General features: G+C 41.4%; 1 protein-coding gene across 1 annotated transcript in view; it reads right to left on the reverse strand.

Annotated features, from left to right (window-relative positions):
- zhx2a (zinc fingers and homeoboxes 2a) overlaps positions 1 to 15,841 on the reverse strand; it is a 67,476-nt gene that overhangs the window by 9,098 nt on the left and 42,537 nt on the right. Inside the window, exons 3-9 of the mRNA XM_061916331.1 lie at positions 13,695 to 14,387; positions 10,940 to 11,152; positions 10,434 to 10,700; positions 10,124 to 10,339; positions 9,941 to 10,025; positions 3,470 to 3,655; positions 1,677 to 2,089 (exon numbers count right to left, since the gene is read on the reverse strand). Coding sequence (XP_061772315.1) covers positions 1,677 to 2,089; positions 3,470 to 3,655; positions 9,941 to 10,025; positions 10,124 to 10,339; positions 10,434 to 10,700; positions 10,940 to 11,152; positions 13,695 to 14,387 — 2,073 coding nt within the window. The remainder of the gene's footprint in view (positions 1 to 1,676; positions 2,090 to 3,469; positions 3,656 to 9,940; positions 10,026 to 10,123; positions 10,340 to 10,433; positions 10,701 to 10,939; positions 11,153 to 13,694; positions 14,388 to 15,841) is intronic.

Genomic DNA, 15,841 nt, shown 5'->3' on the forward strand with positions numbered 1-15,841 from the left:
AGGACATGTTGAAACGTGAGCAGCAACATGAAAATAATTTACCTTTAACAATGGTGTTTTTTTTTAGTTAAACAATATTATAGGACATACACACAAATACTTTAGCCAGGAACACCAACCTGCCAACTGGTCCATGATGCTGTGTGACAGGCTGTGTTCTGAAAATTACTTTTAAAAAGTAAATTATATTTACTCGTTACTTCCACAAAAAAACTAATTGAATTACTAACGGAATTACCCTGTAATTAATTACTAGGAAAAGTAATTATTGTGTTACTTAAAAAATAAACCTAATATATCTGGCATAATGCAGTTGAAATAAGTTTCATATGGATAGATATACAGTCGTGGTCAAAAGTTTACATACACTTCTGAAGGACATAATGTCATGGCTGTCTTGAATTTCCAATAATTTCTACAATTTTAATTTTTTTTCTGATGGAGTGATTGGGGCACATACTTGTTTGTCACAAAAAACATTCATGAAATTTGGTTCTTTTATGAATTTATTATGGGTCTACTGAAAATGTGACCAAATCTGCTGGGTCAAAAGTATACATACAGCAACATACTTTATCAATTTAGGTAATGTAGAAAAGTTACCATCAAATCAAATTAGCTTCATGGCAAGGCCTCTTAATAACTTCATGTGAGTGATTATGACTGATGACACCTGTTGACTTCTCTGAGCCCATTTAAATAGGGCTCATGTGATGTAATCATTAGACTCGGTCACAAACGCGACATTGGGAAAGTCAAAGGAACTCAGCACATATCTGCAAAAAACAATCATTGACTTGAACAAGTCAGGAAAGTCAATTGGAGCCATTTCAAAGCAGATTAAGATCCCATGAGCAACTGTGCATACAATTGTTTGTAAGTATGGAATACATGGCACAGTTTTGTCACTGCCACGATCAGGAAGAAAACGCAAGCTATCACCTGCTGTTGAGAGGAAATTGGTCAGAATGATCAAGTGTCAACCGACAACCACCAAAAAGCAGGTCTGCAATGAATTAAAAGCTGCTGGAACACAGGTGTCTGTGTCCACAGTCAAGCGTGTTTTGCATCGCCATGGACTGAAAGGGTACCATACTATAAGGAAGCCCTTACCCAGAAGCGACACCTTAAGGCTAGTCTAAAGTTTGCTGCTGATCACATGGATAAAGATAAGACCTTCTGGAGCAAAGTTCTGTGGTCAGATGAAACAAAAATTGAGGTCTTTGGCCACAATACCTAGCAATATTTTTGGAGGGGAAAAGCCTTTAAACCCAGGAGCACCAACCCTACCGTCAAGCATGGTGGTGGTAGTATTATGCTCTGGGCTTGTTTTGTTGCCAATGGAACTGGTGCTTTACAGAGAGTAAATGGGACAGTTAAAAAGGAAGATTACCTCCAAATTCTTCAGGACAACCTAAAATCATCAGCCCGGAGGTTGGGTCTTGTTCATTTATCATGTATATGCATTTTTTCAGCATGTAACAGTAAAATTATTAGATTTACATTACTTATTTGGGGAAAAGTGGTTTTTGATTTTTATACATTAATAACAAAAACCAAAGTACCACGACTTAAAAATAGTATGATAACCCCAATTTTATCACGGTCACATTGTAAACACAACCTAATTTTTTCCCCCACTAAGTCTTAGCCTGCTGGAGTGTGTTTATTGTTACCTCTCGAAGCAGAGTGAGGGAGCCACTTGAGATGGGAGCTGGGCTTGTCGACACAGAAAGGATGGGAGGATGTGGGGATGAGGAGGAGGATGATGATGTGAGAATGGGGGGTGAAGCAGAAGCGGACAAGGTTGGGGGATGAGGAGAAGAGGCCGCAAGTACAGGAGGGGAGGATGAGGAGGATGAGGAAGAAGAAAGGAAAGGAGGGAGGACTGAAGGTTGGAGCGTCTTCCCATCCTGCTCGCGATGAGAAGATCCATTGAGCAACACGCCCGGCCTGTCGGCTTTGTCGTCTGTGCTTTTGGAGGTCACGCAGAGTAGAGCCTTCTCCATGTTGTCCCTGAGCGCCCTGCGCTCTGAAAACCAGCAGTCCACCTCTGTTTTAGAGAGCTTGGTCTCCTGGGCCAGTTGGTCTACAGAAAAACAGCTCAATAAGAAGAATGCTTTGTTCCTTGGAACTCCATGGGCTCAGTGCAAATTCAGAGTCAAGCATTTATTTCTTGTGAAGTGGTCACACAAATATTAAGATATTAATGTTCTCAGTCCACGTACTTATATGTTCTGTAGTAACTGATTTAGTCAGAAAATAGAAAGATGGTGCAATCATGTAATGGGACTGCCTAAGATCTCAGCACTTACTAAAGGTCTAATGGGATTGATCTGATGACATTCCTATCTTGCTTACAATTAATCAATCAATCAATATCAATAAGGCACTTTTCATGCACAAGTAAGTTGCAACAAAGTGCTTTACAACAGTAGAAAAAATACAAAAAAACATGCACACATACTCACAGCCCAATTGACAATAACAAGACATGGCATGGCACTGAAGTTTGAAGAAAAACAGCACCTCCCTTTGAAGAAAAATGCCCCTTTTACAGTCCCTAGCCTGCATATGTGCTTGCAATACTACTTTCTGGTTGTATTATTGTTATAATGCATACATAAATCAGAGATATGCAAACATTTTCTATTGGAATAAGTGATACATTCGAGGTTTGTAAATTTGTAGGCATTCATCCATTTATCCATTCTCTACCGCTTGGTCCCCTCGGGGTCCTGGGGTTGCTAGCGCCTATCCCAGCTGCATTTGGGCGGAAGGTGGGGTACACCTTGGACAATTCCTCTCCTCATCACAGGGCCAAAACAGATAGACATATTCACACACTAGGGCCAATTTAGTGTTGCCAATCAACCTAGGTGCATGTCTTTGGAGGTGGGAGGAAGCCAGAGTACAGAAAAGGGAACCCACACTGTCACGGGAAGAACATGCAAACTCCACACAGAAAAAACCCGGAGCCTGAGGATCGAACCCAGGACTTTCTTATTGTGAGGCACACACACTAATCCCTGTGCCACTGTGCTTCCCTATTTGTAGCTATTGCTGATTAAACACACATCCTAACCTTAGTCAACCTCTGTTTTTTCAAAGTAATTTCAAAGTTTTGCAAGGCAATACAAAATGCACTTTTCCTTGTAAAAGTAACATGAGTGGCCTGCAGGAAGGATGCCCTTTTATTTGAGTCTTAACATAACACATTTCATTTTAATTTGTTATGAATTCCTGTGAATAAAGCTGATGACCAAATATGTCTACAGGAATACTGTAGTTTGTTTAAATAATATAATGACTCAGTGTTTTTGTCTAACTAAAAACAATCTACGTTACATCTTTTCAACCCAAACCCACCACCAACATTTTGTTGTTCTTCAGTAATTTAAAAGTCTGCAGCTTTTTTTTCTTTTTTAATAACCATTTTCTTGTGAAGAGTGTGACAGTGGAGTCTCACCAAGTTGTGTGTCAGTCTGAGTACTGCTTCTCTGGAAACTCTCCTCCAATGCCTTCAGCTGCTCTGAAGACTTTCCCTTCACCCGCTCTAACAAAGGAAACTGGCTCGGGACTGCTTTTCTTACAGGGCCGTCTTTAGGTACTGTAGTCACTTCGGCTTTCACAAGCACAGGGGGAGGGGGAACACCTTCAAACACATAGAAAAACAATTTCAAAAATCAAAAGAAAATTGTATTATGTCACTCACAATTGAACATTTATAGGTGTCTGTACAGAAGAAAGCATTGTTGGACTATTATACCAAATATACATTAAAATACACACACTTGTCTTGAACTCCATTTGACTTCAAATTATTTGGTTGAACCAGAGGTCGGCAACCCGCGGCTCGAGAGCCGCATGTGGCTCTTTAGCACCGTCCGAATGGCTCCCTGGAGCTTTTTTTAAAATGTATGAAAATCTAAAAAAGATGGAGGGAAAACATTTTTTTTTTGTTTTTATGTGGTTTCTGTAGGAGGGCAAACTTGACACAAACCTTCCTAATAGTTAGCAAGCCCACTGTTTAATATGTTTGTGTTTACGCCTTCACCTCTATATTCATAAAGTGATGTACCAGCATTTATTTAGGTGCAAATAAGACACAATAACATTACAAAACATTTCTGACAAAGCATGATCGTATTGTAAGACATTCTTATTTTGTCAATGTCAGGGTGTCCCCTAAATTGCCAAGATAACCTCTAGCGGTAGGGGCGTGGTCGCTGTGACGTCATCGCATGAGTTCCTATGATGCAAATATTCTTTAAAAAGACAAAAAAATATACATTTAAGACAAATATGTTATTAAGTATAGTATACACATTTATATTGTTCTTACATAATATTGTTTTTTTCTAGTTTGAACTAGTTGCTGCTTATTGTACCATGTACTTTGAGAATTTCTATTTTTTGTATTTTTTTTTTTAGATTTCTCTAATTATTTGTCACTTTCTGTAATAAAAAAGATTGGCAACAAATCTAGCATCTATTTTTAGTGTTATTGGCGACTGTACTCGTGTTTAGAGACTCTGTTTAGATTTGTCCAGCTTTCATACTCGTATCCTTGACAAAAAAATACATTGACGGCAAACTCCGTAGCCTGCTAGCTTTTGTGTGCTGGCTTTTTGAAACTCTTATTTTGGTAGTAGAGGCAGGAAGGAGCAGCCCTTTCATTGTGAAGACAGGAACTGTGCGGTCGGTCACCAGGCTTTTGACAGCAAGTACTGTGCGAGAGTCTGTTAAAATAAAAAGTGTTTCTTTCTGCTGGCTGTTCATTTTTTAATACTGAGCTCACAGCAGCCTGCGTCATCTCAGAAGATGCTTGGGTGCCGTGATTGTCAATCAAGTGACAAAAGTGTGAAGATTGATGATCGCTAATTTTTAGGTTTATCTTTTTTTTATGCCTGGCTGGTGATCAAAAGACACACCCTCCATGATCGACCGGTAGATTCACCAAATGGGCACCTCAATATATGCTATTATAGCAAATATAGACACTTACATCATGTGTTGCCTTCATTATAAGACTTATATAAGGCTCCGGACACATTGTTTTTTTGGTTCAATATGGCTCTTTCAACATTTTGGGTTGCGGACACCTGGGTTAAACCAAAGGACTTGAAGAACATACACACACATATGCAGTTTTGGGGATTTTGATATTTGTTTTGGTGCTAGTACCAGCTTGGTACTTCTAATCACCTGTACAAGGCTGGAAAAAAAATACTTAGCGTAACCAAAATTTCAAGCTGTCCTCCCGTGGATACAGATAGAATGGTACAAAGGATAAAGTCTTAAAAATAAGGACCTGGCCTCAAATGTAATAATTATCCATCCATCCATCCATTTTCTTCCGCTTATCCGAGGTCGGGTCGCGGGGCAGCAGCCTAAGCGTCCAGCTCCTCCCGGGGAATCCCGAGGCGTTCCCAGGCCAGCAGGGAGACAGTCTTCCCAACATGTCCCGGGTCTTCCCTTTGGCCTCCTGCCTGTCGGACGTGCCCCAAACACCTCCCTTGGGAGGCGTTCGGGTGGCATCCTGAGCAGATGCCAAAAACCATCATCTGGCTCCTCTCGATGTGGAGGAGCAGCGGCTTTACTCTGAGCTCCTCCCGGATGACAGAACTTCTCACCCTTTCTCTAAAGGAGAGACCCGCCACCCGGCGGAGGAGACTTATTCCGCCCGCTTGTACCCGTGATCTTGTCCTTTCGGTCATAACCCAAAGCTCATGACCATAGGTGAGGGTGGGAACGTAGATCGACCGGTAAATTAAATTGAGAGCTTTGCCTTCCGGCTCAACTCGTTCTTCAACACAACGGATCGATACAGCTTCCGCATAATTAAATACGCCGCACTGATCCGCCTGTCAATCTCACGATCCACTCTTCTCCCACTGGTGAGCAAGACTCCTAGGTACTTGAACTCCTCCACTTGGGGCAAGATCTCCTCCCCAACTTTGAGATGGCACTCCACCCTTTCCGGGGTGACAACCATGGACTCGGACTTGGAGGTGCTGATTCTCATTCCAGTCGCTTCACACTCTGCTGCGAACCGGTCCAGTGGGAGCTGAAGATCCTGGCCAGTGGAAGCCATTTTGACCACATCATTTGCAAAAAGCAGAGACCTAATACCGCAGCCACCAAACCGGATCCCCTCAACACCCTGACTGCGCCTTGAAATTCCATCAATAAAATTAATGAACAGAATCGGTAACAAAGGTCAGCCTTGGTGGAGTCCAGCCCTCACTGGAAACGGGTCCGACTTACTGCCGGCAACGCAGACCAAGCTTTGACACTGATCATACAGGGAGCGGACCGCCACAATCAGACAGTCCGCTACCCCATACTCTCTGAGCACACTCCATAGGACTTCCTGGGGGACACGGTCGAATGCCTTCTCCGTGTCCACAAAGCACATGTAGACTGGTTGGGCAAACTCCAATGCACCCTCAGGGACAGATAGAGCTGGTCTACCGTTCCACGACCAGGACGAAAACCACACTGTTCCTCCTGGATCCCAGGTTCGACTATCCGGCGTACCCTCCTCTCCAGTACACCTGAATAGACCTTACCGGGAAGGCTGAGGAGCGTGATCCCACGATAGTTGGAACACACCCTCCGGTTCCCCTTCTTAAAGGGAGGAATCACCACTTTGGCCTGCCAATCCAGAGCTACCGCCACCGATGTCCACAAGATGTTGCAGAGTCTTGTCAACCAAGACAACCCCACAGCATCCAGGGCCTTAAGGAAATCCGGGCGGATGTCATCCACCGAGGAGATTTTTAACTACCTCAGCAACTTCAGCCCCAGAAATAGGAGAGCCCACCACAGATTCATAGGAAGAGGTGTTGGTGGGCTTGAGGAGGTCTTCGAAGTATTCCATCCACCGATCCACAACAGCCGAAGTAGAGGTCAGCAGTACACCATCCTCACCATACACCAGGGGTGTCAAACATACGGCCCGTGGGCCGGATGAGGCCCGCCAACAGGTTTCATCCGGCCCGCCTGATGAGTTTGCCAAGTATTAAAATGAGTTGCATTTTTTTTTTTAATGAAAGAAGCTGCTGTTCTGAATGTGTCCATTGGATGTCATAATAGCAATTCTGTTAGGACCAGCAAGAGGTACAAAGTAAAGCGTGGAAACTTAAAACCTGCCATTTTGTGTCTTCCACTTCAAACACATCGTTATTTGGCACCCTTACTCCCCAATAATATCTTTGTGTGGGTTTTAAGAATAGACGGTAGTATCTTGTGTACGCGGATAATCAACTTTTACCTTGAAAATAATTTTTTGTCTTGAAAATCAACTTTTTACCTGGAAAATAATTTTTTGTCTTGAAAATCAACTTTTACCATTGCAAGATGCCTCTTTGGCGTCCTTTTTCCATAATAATGACCTTAATAATAATAATAGATGGATAAAACTGTTTTTATACACCCAAAACGCTTCGGAATATCAGAGCCATTACAGGCGGCACATGGACCAAACCGGTGAAATAAGGTGTTCTACCAACGGGTTCCAGGATTACCGCCACGCCAGGCATGAAAATATAGTGAAAAAACATAACCTTTTGGATTGTTTTACCTCCGATTCTCACGGTTTGTTGAGTTAACTCTGGATTGATACGTGGACATGACAAAGAAGGTGTTTGATACCTCAAAGAGTTTACATGGTGTGATTTTGGTTCAATCCCAGAAAGACTGTGACTTAAAGTTTAATCCTGGTTTTGTAGATAAACTGAGACCACGTCTAAACTCATTGTGTTTTTGAAACTGCACCAATTTCCTCAGAATTTTCAACAAACTTGAAGTGTTTTTTCCATAGGATTGTTTGTGATTTGTACGTTTTCACAATATGCTTGTTCTATTTTTGGCCAAAGTAAACAACCTGGAGTTATTTTGAAGTTATCATGCCACGATTTTACAATTCCGGCCCACATGGGAATGGATTTTCCTCCATGCGGCCCCTGAGCTAAAATGAGTTTGACACCCCTGCCATACACGGTGTTGACAGTGCACTGCTTCCCCCCCTGAGGCGGCGGATGGTAGACCAGAATTGCTTCGAAGCCGCCCGGAAGTCGTTTTCCATGGCTTCCCCAAGCTCCTCCCATGTCCGAGTTTTTGCCTCCGCGACCGCTGAAGCCGCACTTCAGCGGTCTGTACCTGTCCGCTGCCTCCGAAGTCCCATGAGCCAAAAGGACACGATAGGACTCTTTCTTCAGCTTAATGGTATCCTTCACTGCTGGTGTCCACCAGCGGGTTCTAGGATTACCGCCACAACAGGCACCAATCACCTTGCAGCCATAGCTCCAATCAGCCGCCTCGACAATAGAGGCACGGAACATGGTCCACTCTGACTCAATATCCAGTGCCTCCCTCATGACATGTTCAAAGTTCTTTCAGAGGTGGGAAATAAAACTCTCTCTGACAGGAGACTCTGCTAGACATTCCCAGCAGATCGTCAAAATGCGTTTGGGCCTGCCAGGTCTTTCCGGCATCCTCCCCCACCATCGGAGTCAGCTCACCATCAGGTGGTGATCGGTAGAAAGCTCTCCCCCTCTCTTCACCGGAGTGTCCAAAACATGAGGCCGCAAATCTGATAACACAATGACAAAGTCAATCATGAAACTGCGGCCAAGGGTGTCCTGGTGCCAAGTGCACATATGGACACCCTTATGTTTGAAAATCCTCAAGCCTAAAAGTGCCCTCATCGATGGATGTAACAACTCAACACTTTCTAACACTTGAACTCATTGAACTTGTCTGCCCTTTTGCTTTTAACGGAGCGAATAATTCTTCATCGGGGCTGACTTTTGCAGAAGCTGATTCGTCAGAGTTATCGCTCGTGATATTATCCATCCATCCATCCATTTTCTACCGATTCTCCCTTGCGGGGTCCAGGGGGTGCTGGAGCCTATCTCAGCTGCATTCGGGCGGAAGATGGCGTATACCCTGGACAAGTCTCCACCTCATCGCAGGCCCAACATAGATAGACAACATTTACACACTACGGCCAATTTAGTGTTGCCAATGAACTTATCCCCAGGTTCATGTCTTTGGAGGTGGGAGGAAGCCGGAGTACCCGGAGGGAACCCACGCAGTCACGGGGAGAACATGCAACCTCCACACAGAAAGATCCCGAGCCCGGGATTAAACTCAAGACATTTGTAGTATGAGTCACATGCACTAACCCCTGTTCCCCTGTGTTACCGCTCATGATATTAGTTGACTGATAAATGTTTTTGCAGGATTGAGACCAACACTGTAACATTCACCTGTGATCAGTTTGAAATAAATACTTCCTGAATCTTCCATTGACTGTTTGACAAAATACCCTGGGTAAAGTCCAACAGCATTGTGTTTGAAAACATGGCTACTATGTAAATTCTAAACAAAAACATATATTCACAAAAATAATTCAAAGATGTTGTTAATATTAATATACTATGTTAAGAATCATTTGTGACATTCATTCAATTTGCAAACCATTACCTGAATGTGCACAGGTCATATTTGCTCATGACGGAGAATAATTTGAATGTGTTAAGTGTAAGCAACTTTTGCAATGTGTTTGTAATTGGCAACACATAGTTGTTTGTCAAAACAAACCCATCAGTCTTTCCCCATGTGTCTTTGTGACTATAAAAACACAGCAATGTTTTAATGGGACTCATATTGTCGAGACTGTCCAAACACCTTCCATTAAATAAAGCGTTTTGCTGTAACTGGCGTGTTGATGCTAGCCCACCAATATTAACAGAATGCCAAAAGTAGCTGCTCTTGGGTTGCCATGGCAACAACAAAGACACTATTCTCTGTATCCCAAGCCCGTGTAGCAAAATTAATATGAAGCGGATAGTTTGAGGCAGAACTGTTGCGCACTGCTTGTATAAATGTAGCTTGTTGAAAACATCCAGATACCATCAGGCACCATTACCTTTAAGATTAAGGAGCCTTTGTTCACTGAACCACTTCTTAATCTCTCCTCTGGACAGCCCAGTGGTCTCGATCAGTCTGTAGATCTGTCACATGACAAGATGCAACATTGCATAATGTGAGAACTGTGGTCCTTATTTGTATCATTAACGGATGTTTGTCATTTCACTAGCACTATTCCTACCTCTTCCTCCTCAGGGAAAGGACACTGTGAGTAGCTCGAGCGCAACACAGAGAGCTGCTCTGCAGTTTTGTTGGGGTCCGCAGTGAAATTTAACACTTTGGGCGACGCCAACTTCGATGTGGCGATAGGTGCAGAAATTGTTTGAATGATGGAGGGCCGTTTACTATCTGTGGCAGTCGAGGGAGAGGTCAAAGGTCGTTTGAGTGACTGAGCCACCTGTGGAAAAGATTGAAGATGAATATGGATACAAGTCGTGCAATTGATACATGGTCAGAATTATTTAAAAATGTTTTTTGGGGGGGGTTTGCACCTGGTTAGCCAGAGTGAGTGCCAACGGCGCACATGTGACAGTGGAGCCGTTGGCTACGGGAGTCAGCACGAGGCTGGTCTGTCCCAGAAGCTGACAGGGAACGGACTGGAGAACCTGGGCTGAAGGCTGCACTGATTTGGAGCCTGTAGTTGTTACTGGCGGCAAGTTGATGGATGACTGAGTGGTGAGCTGGGGGGTTACAACTGTGAAGGTCTGAGACACAGACGAGATTGTACCATTGAACATCTTCTTTCTGGCTTCCTCGACCTGGCATGGGAGAAATTTTAAAACATAAAACAATAAAAAATATTCTATCTTCTTGTGTGAATGCTCTTTGATAAATACACTAATAATGTTTGCATATTTACACCCTGCGAGAGGATGATTTCCCAAAGCTGAATGTAGTACCGAAGCATAACAATTATGTTGCGTGGAATCAGACGGTTTTAATTTAAAAAAAAATTAATAAATGGAAGATTAAATCATAATAATTTGACAATGTGTACCTCCTCTGGTGACCAGCTAATGCCTTGTTTGAGCCTCTGTGTGGTAAACCAGACTTTAATTTGCTCCTCTGGATGTTTGGAAACAGCAGTGAGCCAGGAAAGCTCAGCCTGTGTTGGGTATGGGAACTTGTTGAAGGAAGAGATGAGAGTCAAGTTGTCGTCCAGAGAAGGATTGTATTTGGTTGTGTTGAGGGGAATGGCAATCTTCGGCACCTGCAGTAACATGTAGACAACATCGTTAAGATCTACCGACAACAGTCTGACATGCTAATTTTTGATAAATCTTAACTTGAAATCCAGGGACAGTGACACCTCGGTTTAGGAAGAAGTTTTGGCCATGATATTTTTCACAAAATAGACATAGTAGTTAAATAGTACACATTAAGATAAATACAGGCTATAGCAATTTCTTTAGTGTACCATTTCATTTGGTGCAACGTATTATCCCCCAACATATAGGGGAACTATGATTAACTTTGTCTTTTTACACTTATTGATGTTACAATGTCGGATATTCATGTTAAACAAAGCATCAAATCATGCGTTTTGTTGTGAAATTGCACACACTATTGGATGCCTTTGTTCGCTGAGTATTATTGGCTACGTTGTGACGTCCCCGCAAGGTGGAAGCACTTATTTAGACATGAAGTCATAATTTCAGCTAGAGGTAGAGGAGCCATGAGGAAACACAAAAATAGATTTAAAAAAAGTATTATTTGTATATAAAAACATATATCTATACTCATTAATACATATGCAGGAACTTAAATGCAGCTAAAAATCTTTTTTTTTTTTTTTTTGCATTTTCTAAATCGATTGGAAAATGTGACATAATAGGTGTATAGGTGCAGGTGTACATAATAGTGGGAGTACATAATAGTAATTTTTTCGACCGTGTCTGGTTTCATTTGCAATCTGTGAACACCTCCACAATCGAATATCTTGCAAACAGACCCAATAAACGGCACAAAAAAGTGACTGTGGAGCAAAATTCATACAAAAATATATACAATACATCGGGCCGGGGCCTATTGTTGGGCCGCAAGCGCCCCCACAAATGATGTATTTCTCAGCTGTGGTCCAGATGGGCTGCAGCGGTACCCAGTTGGAATACACTTTTCCACCACTTGTGGCAGTAATGATAATCTTAAACAGAAGAAGTCTGGAGCTAAAGTCTTAGAGAAGTTTATTCAAAGCAAAAATTATGAGTAAAAGATGTTTTGCACTTTAATTTTATTTACTGTTTAGTTAAAAAAACATTAATTACTAACTCATTTATTTTAGCACAACACAACTTTATGTAATTTTGTTTTTTCTTATCTATGTATCAGATGAGTCTCTGACTCCCTTCTCATGCTATATATTTGGTTAGTACTTCCCATCCATCCATTTTCTACCGTTTATTCCCCTTGGGGTCGCGGGGGGCGCTGGTGCCTATCTCAGCTACAATCGGGTGGAAGGCGGAGTACACCCTGGACAAGTCGCCACATCATCGCAGGGCCAACACAGATAGACAGACAACATTCACACTCACATTCACACACTAGGGCCAATTGTAGTGTTGCCAATAAACATATCCCCAGGTGCATGTCTTTGGAAGTGGGAGGAAAATGGAATACCCGGAGTGAACCCAAGAAGTCACGGGGATAGTACTTATTTTTCTAATCAGCCTGACCTGAACCTAAGGTTTATGTGTTAAATAAATAATCTTTGTGACTCACAGATGATTTCATGTAATGTTAAAAGGTTGTAAACTGTCACTATGTTTGATATAATTATTGAAGATGATGATGATTAAAATCAAGAGTAAAATTACTAATTCGGAGTTAATATTTGAGTGGGCCCTGGACCCCTCTGTAGGGGTAAAAAAGATGAAGAACTTCTCGATGTAGACCGAAGTGTTTTAAAAATGTAGATTAAAATCATCATAGATTCCATTTACAATGTTGTCGTGCACACTCTACAAGATTTAGTATCTGCGTGACATAAACAAAATGTAGCATTGTGGGGAGTCACACAAATACTTTGCAATCAAGCAACTATTTTGTTTTATCTTATGAAAAGAAAAAAAATGGTACGTGTAGAACTGTCAAAATTGTGGGTAGTGATGTGCTAAATTTAACGGCACCAAAGATTTTTGTCTGATTGCTAAAATGCAACTTCAAACCATTTTCGGCCAAAAATGAGAAAACTTTTATCCCCGAAACACTGCTGAAACCGGATGTTGTGATGACGTAAGCAGGAAGCACATGCTTGTCTGGAGTGGAGGCTACATGCCTGCAGTATTACGATACATACAAGCAATCTGAAAAATTTAGAAATATCTATGGGTGAATCTTCAGCTGAGACATTCTCCAGGTCGGGTTTAATCACCGAAATTACAAACATTTCGATCACCATTTTGATTATGTGAAGAGCACTACATAGAAAAGAAAAGTACCCTGGAGCGCGGCAACTCTATGGCACCATTCAGTATTTGGCCTGTACATTGTATTATTTTAATTTCATATTGCCGTAACACAAGTGGAATTTATTTATATTTTATTATTTGTAAGACAAATATTATGTGCAATTGCAATGCTTTAACTTTAGTGAGGTTAGCACACAGTTATAACCATAAATGCAACAAAACTATAACTTTCATGATTTCTTTCAGGGTTTCGCTGTGGTTTTCTAATTTTTGGTTTTGGTGCATCCCTGATTATTGGTATTGTTACCTTTCACTATTGAATAAAAGTAAAAGTGCTTGACCTACCTGGGTGTAGTTTACAGGCCGCTGCAGGGAAGGCATGATGTGAGAAAGGCAGTCAGCTTTGAGGAGAGTTGACTCTGGGATGATTACTGTCCCATTTACGTTGAGTGCTGTGATGGCTTTCTTGCTCATGTCAGGGTTCAGTTTACACAACTGAGGATCCATCCGTTTATTATCTGAAGACACAACTTTTTGTTTTCCCATCTTGACTGTGGTGGCTTTGCTGATGGGCAAAGTGCTCTGTCCTTCTGTTTTGCTGACACTGGAGCTATTGTAAATGACTGCATTGTTTTTGCAGCCCTCTATTGTCTGCTCCAAAATTGTCTGATTGTTCATTTTGACGCGCTTAAACTTGAAGTTGCTCTCGCCGGGGTGATTCCTCTCGTTGTGTTCGGTCAGGGAGTCAAACTTTTTTGTGTTGAAGTTGCAGACAGCACAAAGGTACAGTGGGTTAAGGATTACGTTGGGGTGATTGGCGTCCACATGTTCTTTGAACGTGTTGAGGTTCTGAGTGGAGAACGTGCAGTATTTGCACTCGTAGCCCCGCTGCTGCTTACGCGAAGGCTTGGAACAGTCTGTAGACTCTGTCACTGCAATGTCTGGAGCTGTTGGAAAGTCAGAAGTCCTACCCATTAGGTCGAGGTCATCAGATGGATCTGTCTCCATAGCGTCCTCATCAGCATGGTTTTCTGTTGTCTGGTAGAGGGACACAACAGCTTTCAGATTGAAGATGACATGGCATGATACTATTAACTAAAAATATTTAATCTATTAATTAATGTAGGACTTCTAAGTATATTTGTTTAACCTTAGATTGCTTATAATTGTGACAGTAAAAGAAACAAAGAAATAAGTAAATGTTGCACTTGCAGAAACTTTTTGAATCTGCACTGCAACTACATCATTTCCCATTGTGGGATACATAAAGTCCATCCTATCGTAACTTATTATAATAAAAAAAACGGTTTCATAAAATGTACTGTTTTACAATTAAGTGAAATATTTTGTTCTCCCTAGGGTGGGTGCAACTGATAATAATTGAGAAGCACTGCATTATGACAACCCTCTAGACATGAAATAACATCCACTTAGTCACCTTCACACACTTTCTATCTCTTTAGTTCAATATAGTAATGCCGAGCCAATCACTACCCACAACACTGAAAAGCGCACTCTGATTCGGTTGATCTCTCTTTAGTGGCCATTACTACGGTAGCATTGATATATTTAGTCTATTGTGCCCTTTTCCTGCCTAAAAATACATAATTTAGGCCAAAAATACATAGAGCATGCTTGAAAAAAAAGGAACCCGCGAAAGAATAAAGCAGCAAACTACGAAGCGCAATGTGGCGGAGGACAACCGTAAATCCTGGACCAGGACTATTCAGCTGATCTTACCCAGAAATGACACCACACCGGCTCCAGAGTTCAGGTTCAAACTCTGGGTGCAGACATTTTTGAAACAAATTCTTAAAAAACACTAGAGTTATCATGTTGTAGAGACGAACTTTGACCCCTTTAAACACATTGGCAGATCCTTGCATTGACATTTTTAGCTTGCTGGCAAGTATAAATACTAGAGGTGGGGGAATGAATACATTTTTAGATGCATCGCAACACCAACATGGACATTTATAAAATCGATTAGTAAAAGTCAATAATGGATAATCAATGTATTTATTGTAAATAAAGTAACGCAGACAGTTCTAAAATTTGGGAGGGATCGACCAGCTCCTTTATTATAGGACACTTATGTTCAAGTTTTGCACATATTTCTATTAATTTAATAAATGTAACGGTTTCTTACAAATGCACTGTTTTTAAAAGTTGCAAGTGATAAACGCTTATTTAGTTAAATGAAAAGAAATGTAAAACTGCATCAACAAACATTAATCAAAGATGCGTCAATAATCGACTTTTAATCGAATCGTAGCTCGTAAATCGTAATTGAATCGTGAGGTGCCCAAAGACTCCCACCTTTAATAAATCCTGGGGTTCAAACTTGTGATTTATATAACGGAAGCATTCCCCTACAAATGCACTGTTTTTAAAAGTTGCAAGTGATAAACGCTTATTTAGTTGAATGAAAATAAATGTAAAACTGCATCAATATACATTAATCAAAGATGCATCAATAATCGCCTTTTATC

The sequence above is a fragment of the Nerophis ophidion genome, linkage group LG11, assembly GCF_033978795.1.
Source record: "Nerophis ophidion isolate RoL-2023_Sa linkage group LG11, RoL_Noph_v1.0, whole genome shotgun sequence".
NCBI lineage: Eukaryota > Metazoa > Chordata > Actinopteri > Syngnathiformes > Syngnathidae > Nerophis > Nerophis ophidion.